This window comes from Mustela nigripes, chromosome X (assembly GCF_022355385.1).
Source record: "Mustela nigripes isolate SB6536 chromosome X, MUSNIG.SB6536, whole genome shotgun sequence".
NCBI classification, from domain to species: domain Eukaryota; kingdom Metazoa; phylum Chordata; class Mammalia; order Carnivora; family Mustelidae; genus Mustela; species Mustela nigripes.
This window is the reverse complement of record NC_081575.1, coordinates 91,269,359-91,277,589: the sequence shown is the minus strand read 5'-3', so window position 1 is coordinate 91,277,589 and position 8,231 is coordinate 91,269,359. Positions and strand designations below refer to the sequence as shown.

At 40.2% G+C, this 8,231-nt stretch overlaps 1 protein-coding gene across 1 annotated transcript in view; it reads left to right on the top strand.

Annotated features, from left to right (window-relative positions):
• The first annotated feature begins 1,856 nt into the window (after positions 1 to 1,856).
• Positions 1,857 to 8,231, top strand: part of LOC132006792 (cytochrome b-245 heavy chain) — a 35,338-nt gene continuing 28,963 nt past the window's right edge. Inside the window, exons 1-3 of the mRNA XM_059384811.1 lie at positions 1,857 to 2,098; positions 4,084 to 4,179; positions 5,717 to 5,827. Coding sequence (XP_059240794.1) covers positions 2,054 to 2,098; positions 4,084 to 4,179; positions 5,717 to 5,827 — 252 coding nt within the window. The 5' untranslated portion in view covers positions 1,857 to 2,053. The remainder of the gene's footprint in view (positions 2,099 to 4,083; positions 4,180 to 5,716; positions 5,828 to 8,231) is intronic.

Here is an 8,231-nt window from a genome sequence, read left to right as displayed (position 1 = left end):
GCAGCCACTTCAGAAATGCTACTTGAAGCAGAGAGCTGGGGGGAGAAACAAGCAGGCTTCTCTTCTGCTCCTCATCCTCCTGGTTGGCTGACCACACAAGAAACCAGAGGGCCAAGGAGCCCGGCACATGCACTTCTCCTTGAGATGGAGCAGCGCAAGGAAAGGGCAAGGGAGTAGAACTCAGCACAAAGAGGTGAATAAAGGGCACATGTTTTCATTGTCTGTGTTTCTTCGAATTCACCTCTGTGTGGAACGGAACCATGAAGCCATCTGTCCTTTACATGGGTTGCGCATGATCCGAGAGCAATGGAGAAAGTCACAGTTTAATACCTTTCCTAAAATATTTAAGTGCAAAATAATGTTACTTTACGAATTGTCCTAATTCTGCAGGCTGTCTCAAGTGGTTCACAAATAAACAACCACCAAAATGGTCCCTGCTTCTCTTGCTGATTCTCTCATTCCCATTTGGCCCTGCTGTTTCTGCCTTTACCTCTTCATGAACTGGAGCTGTTGTACAACCGCCCTTGTGTAATTTGTCAGCGTTCATCTCATACTGGGGTTACCATCCTACCCTCCTGTATCTTTCATGTCCTGAAGACAGAGTAGTAGTCAGAAAAAAAAAAAATGCTAAATCTGGCTTTTGGCCTCGGCCACATCTGATGTACCTTTATATTGACCCTGTATACATACCTAGTCTAGAGGATGTCATGTCTTCCTAGGAATCCTATGGTCATCCAAACATTTTGCTATATTTGTTATATTTTTATTTCCTATAGTTCTATTTGGAGTGATTTTGGATGGGTTTGACACAGTTAGGCCTTTTTTTTTTTTTTTTCCTGGTATCTGCTTAGAAGTATAGCCAAAGTGCTTGGATTTCAAATCCCAGCTTTACTCTTTCCTAGTTGCATGACCGTGGCCAAGTAACTTAAGTGCTCTGGGTTTCAATTTCTTCATCTGTTAAGTGTAATCATAGTAATAGAAACTAGTTTAGGGGCTCCTGGCTGGCTCAGTCAGTAGACCATGTGACTCTTGATCTCGGGATTGTGAGTTCAAGCCCCACATTGGGTGTAGAGATTATTTAAAAATAAAATCTTTACGAATCACTAAATTCTACTCCAGAAACCAATGTTGCACTGTGTGTTAACTAACAAATTTAAACAATAAAATAATCTTCTAAAAAACTACTTTATAAAGATTGAATTGTTAGAATCAAGTGAATTTACTTGTATACGAAATTTAATACCTGTGTGTATGTGTTTACACAGTGGTATGTGTCAGTTATTATGTAGCTATGTTTGTATATGTACGCATGTGTGTATATATGTGTACGCACACACATGTGTCTTAGAAAACTGGCATGATGTAAGCATGCTATAAATATCAACCATCACTGGGGCGCCTGTGTGGCTCAGTGGGTTAAAGCCTCTGCCTTTGGCTCAGGTCATGATCCCAGGGTCCTGGGATCGAGCCCCACATCGGGCTCTCTGCTCGGCAGGGGGATTGCTTCCTCCTCTCTGCCTCCTCTCTGCCTGTGTCTCTGCCTATTTGTGATCTCTGTCTGTCAAATAAATAAATAAAATCTTAAAAAAAAATCAACCATCATTATTGTTACTATTTTTCTCAACGAGACTGTAAAATGCTGCTCAGCCTGCCAAAAGATATTTATTTAATGACTTTTATCCAGTACGAAGTCATGGCTAGTTGAGTGACTTTTCAAAGCGGCTACTTAAAAACTGATTAGTCAAAAAGTTAAGTCCGTATGTAAAATATATCCCATCATTGGTCTGTTGTCTCTCAGTTGTAGAAATTGGTTTCATTTCCTACTATGTTTAGTTATGATCGAATTATTATGGACCCTTTTCCCGCAGCTTTTTTGTGGTTTAAAGATTTAAAGTTCTTATGGAAACAAGATTTTCAGTTGACCAATGATTAGCTAATTTCTGATAATAGAAAAGGAAACTGATTGCCCCAGGCTGCTGTTTTCATTTCCTCATGGGAAGAAGAAGCAGAGCAAAGAAGAGAAGCAGACACAAGGCATTGAACGTCTGTCACCATGGGGAACTGGATTGAGAATGAAGGGCTCTCCATCTTTGTCGTCGTAAGTACCAATGAGAGAGAAATGATAAATTCTCCAACTTGTCTGGGTTCTCTGGGAAACTAAAAGAGGGCAACGTTTCTTGTTTGTTTGTTTTGCTTCTTTGTGAAATTGCACTGAAGCGGATTTACCATGTGAACATACGTCTATCTGTAAGCGGGACCGAGGGCCGTCTTCCAAACTTATTAATGAAAAGAATATATCCAGGGTCTCACTTCACCTACTTTATTTCTTGAGACTTTGGGGGTACTAAATCAGCCAGCATTTCACAGAGGGGGTAGAAGACATTTCATGCTAATGATCTTTAAGTCTAAGTTTTTTATCAATATTTACTCAGAGGCAAATTCTCTACTTTTTATGTGCTTATACCATTTAAAAATGGGCAATCATAATTTTACACCGTTTTCCAAATAACAAGTACAAGATCGGCTCATGTATGGGAGATGGCCTTTATTTCAGTGAGTTCAGTAAAAATAATTGAATTTCTCAACTTTTTTTTTTTAAAGTACCTTTTCTTCCTCTGAGATAAACTTGAGTTATTTATGAGGTTTATAAAAATTCAAGAGGAGGAAATTGAAATAAACTAGACTCATATATACAGTGGATATATTATATATATTATAATATTATATGTGACTATATAAATCAATCTAATCTATCTTGAGAAATAATTTTTGTAAGTAGAGATAGGGCTAATTTGCAAATAGACATGTTAATCTCTTTAGTTTTTTTTTTTTACCATAAAAAGGACCAACTATTATTTTAAGATGGCAGTCTCAGCAAAGCAATCACAGACAATTGGGAAAATAGAAATGTGATTTTTAAATAGCCTTTCCTAATAGCCAATGAAAGTATTGTACTGATGTTAAAAGGAACACTTGTCAGTGGAATTTGAAAGAATTTATCATGAAGTAAATATTGAGACTTTGAGTTGCAGACACAGAGAGGAAGGGGGGCATAAATAAAAGAAAACCAAGAAATATGTGCATTAAAAAATTATGCCAAACCAACATGCTAATGCAATATAGAATTCTTCTGAGGACTCAGAGCTGTTAACTTGATTTCTTATCACCGCTTTGAAAACAGACTACTCCCATAGAAAACAAGTTCATATTATACTTTTGGCTCCTACCACAGTTTTCCCCAGGAGATGACCTCCTCCTAAATTGCACACTCATACGTTTGACATTAAAGACACAGTCTGGAAAGCAAGAGTAAGAATGACAAGGTTAGAGAATGGAGAAGTTGTTTAAATAGGTTCTTCATAAAGAGATCATTCTCAGGCATCTACAGACCTTTAACCTGGGCATTAAAGCACAGGTAAGAAAAGATCACTATGAAGCTGAAGGTTCGAGACTGAGCAGTGCCTCACTCAATGCAGTCAGTGCTTGGGATGAAATGAGCAGTCAAAAGGTAGGAGGGTCGCTTTAAAAAAAAAAAAAATCCCATGCTCCTCACCCCCTCATTCATGTTCAATAGTCCCTCTTTAAAAAGTTAAGCAAAAGTTACCAAATAGAATTAAAGGCTTGACGTTTTAGCCGATGTGACTCCCACTGGCTGGGGTGGGGTGCTGTGCGCTGGAGGGAGGTGATGGCATCCCTGAGAGTAGAACACAGTGTCTTATGGGCGCAGGGGATGACACAGTAACCTATTCCTTTCCCTTCTCTTTTCGAGAAGACTCACCCGCTACTCATTAAGAAAAAAAGAGGAATGAAACAACAGAGGTGAGATAGATTGATAATAACCTGGCATCCTGGCCCATAGTAAAACCATCACAGGGAATGCCACAAGGTGGAAAGGTCACAATCACGAAGTGTAGGGGCACTGTTGGAGGAAGGGGCTGACTCTCAGATGGTCACACTCAGATGTGTAACTACCTTTGTTGAAGGCTAGACTGGGGAAGTCCTGACCCTACTCTGACTCCAATATTGTGTGAAATCTACCCATTGAAATGTGGAAACGTCACACAACTATTTCTCTTTTTGCAGCTGGTATGGCTGGGGATGAACGTCTTCCTCTTTATCCGGTTCTACAGGTTTTATGACATTGAACCTCAGTACTATTACACTCGAAAACTTCTTGGGGTAGGTATGAGTTGCATCTCATGCAATATTGACAGGCTTACATTTCTAATCAAAGATTCTGGTTCATACTCCTTTCAACACTTTAAATAAATGTTCTCACCAACCCAGACGGCACCATTACCTCACTCCCTCCATTGACACCCCCTGGGCAAGTCTGTAGGCCTTCCCGTGTGAGACAAACTAAAGTGTGTCAGAGAATCCCAGCGGCATCCCTCCCCTCCCAAGAACTACTGTGCCACTGTTTAGCTTAAAGAAGAAATCTAATGCCAACCCTGGAATGGCAGGCAGATTTGGTGAGATTGATCCAAGGGTGACACAGGTGGAACAAGTGAGACTTTCCATATTCTTTAAAACATCTGATTCCTAACAACTTTCGTGCATGGAGAGCCCTGCGTCTTGTGACATGTTGTGAAATGACCTTCAGGAAATAAGCCTCTCCCTCCAGATGCAGCCTTTGAGGAACCTGCCCAAGGGTCACATTCATTGACTAGGCCAGCAGAGTGAAGGCCCCCAGCTTTCCTTGGGGCCATTAGCGTTCTTGTTTTCCTTGGACTGTCAGGACTCTTCTTCACGACAAACGGGCAACAATTACAATGACAGCTGGCCCCCACAGGATACCCTTTTTTAAAAAAGATTATTTATTTATTTATTTGACAGACAGCTATCACAAGTAGGCAGAGAGGCAGGCAGAGAGAGAGGAGGAAGCAGGCTCCCCACTGAGCAGAGAGCCGGATGCAGGGCTCGATCCCAGGACCCCGGGATGACCTGAGCCGAAGGCAGAGGCTTTAACCCACTGAGCCACCCAGGTGCCCCCAGGATACCATTTTTTACATTATGCTGAAACCGTGAATTCATGACGTAATGCTAATTGTACTATGTATTATATATCATGCGTATACACAATTATACTACATAATAATACTGTGCTATTATAATTGTTGTTAACTAATTCAGGCTGATACTGAGAAGGATGATTTACCTTTGTTTTCCCCTCCAAAGTATGAAACTTCTTTAAGCGTTACAAAGAACAATTATAATGCCAAAGCATTACAGCAGACCAACCTAAGTTACTGCTGAAGTGAGTCTAAGAACTAAGAAAATCTTCTTTAGAAAGCCCCAGTTTCTATACTGAACTCTAACAAATGATACACATGCTTAAGTATTTAGGAGGAAGTGAACTGATATCTGCAATGCATCAAAAATAAGATGTATTGACGGATGGCTAGAGGACAGATGGATGGACAGCTATGTGAGGGGGGACCCTGGGAGATGGGAAAAACGGGTGTTCATTGTGAAAATATTTCAGATTCTCTTTACGTTTGAAAATTTTCATAGTAAAATGTTGGGGTAGGAGAGAAGGGCCAGGGTAAAGCAAAGGATCCCAGCAGGTCCTCCAGGTAGACTCTTGGTTCTGAAGGACCTTCCTTCTCAGATAACTTGACGTCTCTGGTGGGCCTCATGCTGGGAACCCTGTGGTGTGGGGGAGGGGTGTTCTGCGCTCACAGGAGTTACCTGCTTTCTATCCCACATCTTCCAGTTTGCGCTGCCACTGGCCAGAGCCCCTGCAGCCTGCCTGAATTTCAACTGCATGCTGATTCTGCTGCCAGTCTGTCGAAATCTGCTCTCCTTCCTCAGGGGTTCCAGCGCGGTAAGAGCAAACATTTACAAAGTTGACGCTTCTCAAAATTTTCAAAGGCCATTACACGAAGTGTCCTTTCTGAGGAAAAGCAGACTAATGGTTTGTGAGGATTCCAACCTCTGGCCAGTATTTGCAAGCTGAACTGTGCTTGATTCTCCATTTTATTTGTATATCAGTTGTTGATGGAGTTCCCTGGGACAATCATTTAACTTGGAACAGACATTTAAAAAAAAAATCAACCTACAGCTCAAGAAGAGCCATAAAACACTTGTGCATGTGTGCACACACACACACACACACACACACACCAGACACACATAATATAATATATTATGGACTTTATGAGGCTGACATGAGATTTGGGAATTAATCCTACAGCAGCATGTTTTTCAAAATTTTGAAGTGAGAAAATCTCTTCGTGAATAACATCCCAAGCAGGTGGAATCAGGGAGTGATGAGTCACAGTATACCGAGAATGACTAAGAGGTACTGAGTCCATGGAACTGAGGAGTTTGGTGCTTTCTAAATGTCCAGGGCGTTTTTTTTTTTTTAAACCCTCATTTCAACAATTTGGTGAGCCCCTAAATGTACTGTTAGAAGGAAGAAAATATTACGTAAGAAGAAACTTTGTGACCTATAAAATAGTATATGAATTTCTTTTTAATTTCATTTAATTTTTAAATAATTTTTTATAATTTTTAAAATTATAGTTTTTTTATTATAAAATTTTTAATAATTTTTTATAGTTTTATAATTTTTTAAAATAGGCCTCTTTTTCTTTTTTTTATTGTGTTACGTTAGTCACCAAATAATACATCATTAGTTTTTGATGTAGTGTTCCAAGATTGTTTACATATAACACCCAGTGCACATGAATTTCTTATTGCTGTTATCACACAAAGATGAGAAACAAGGAACTTAGAATCTACTTAATCTGTGTACTACAAAACCAAATCTGATGGGTTCCACAGAACATTAGAAATAAGGGGCTCTGGGGTATCAAAGAAGGGGGGATTAGGAATGAAGTTGGGGCAGAGAATGAAGAAAGCCTTCTTCGAAAAGGTGGCGTCAAATATGGGCATATAAGGATCAGACAAGCCACTAGGAGATATAAACGAGAAAGACATTCTACCTGGAGAAAATGGAATGGGCCAATGCAAAGAAAATAGCGAGGAAATTACATTCATGAAAGCCCCATAGAAGCACGACACATGGCTTCTCTTTGGATTTGTTTGAGGTTCCTGATCCCACCAAAGAGGGTAGCTTGGAAAAGCTAGGGATTGATGACTTGGTGAGACCCACTCTACTGGATCATGAGTAACTACTCGCCTCTGTTTTTCATCTAAATAAAATGTATGTGTTTTATAGTAACCAGCTTTAAAAAATCTATTTAGTGGAGATAATTTATAGAGGAGAGACGTGAGCAATGTACTTTGATGGGGATGTAGGGATTGTAAAGGCCACGTGTCTGAACTAAGGCTGCAGAGGACAGCTGGAACTTTCCTGGTAAACTAGGACCTTAAATGTAGACCTGAGAAGTTAATACTTAATTTGGCAATTGTGGACTATTTGGGGGAAGGAAAGTGATCTAAACTGTCAATATCAAGTAGAATTTACCTTGAACTCTGCCTTATTTTTCCTAATCTTAGTAAATTTACTAGTTGATTTAACAAATATGGGATTAGTGGGATACAATTAACAGTAGACACTGATTACAAGGGTTTAGGGTTTTTAAATAATTTTCCCCATCTAAGAAACCACAGAGGTAAAATTCCATTCAATTTCAAGTTTTAGCAGCGAGCCACCTCTTAAGTCCAAGGCCTGGCATACTGTAGGTGCCCAATGAACATTTGCTAAATGAAGCTCATGTATTGTAGCTTTTTGTTTTTAGGAAGGCACGATTCATTTTTTTGGTCCCCCCCCCCCATGCCCTGTTTGAATACTTTCTATTTAGAGGAAGTAAACCCTGAGAAACAGGCAGCATTTTCACCAGGAGGGCCGGTTAAGAAATCCTTGTTACCACCCAGGCCCAAATTTCACTGCTATTGAGCTGCCCTGCCTCGTGAAATGCACATGTTGTAATGGCCACTTTCAGGCTTCCTGGGGCCCAGGAGGGAAGATCTTCACGAGCGTCTTCAAAGACAGGGACGAAATAAGGCTGCTTTTCAAATTGCAGAGATGCTCTGCTAATATGGAGAGATTTGTATGTAGGAGAATATATTTTATAAAATTAGGAGCAAGCCACATTCTTTTAGAGACCGGGAGTGTCCCTCCTTCCGGGTTTCCCAACCTGAAGTGTGAACTTGGCAAACGAAACTTCTTTTCGGATTGGGATTAAAATGAGTGACCATCCTGCGACCAGTGTTGGAACTCCTAATAGCTGCCTCCTACCGAGTCTTCGTAGAGCTCGCCT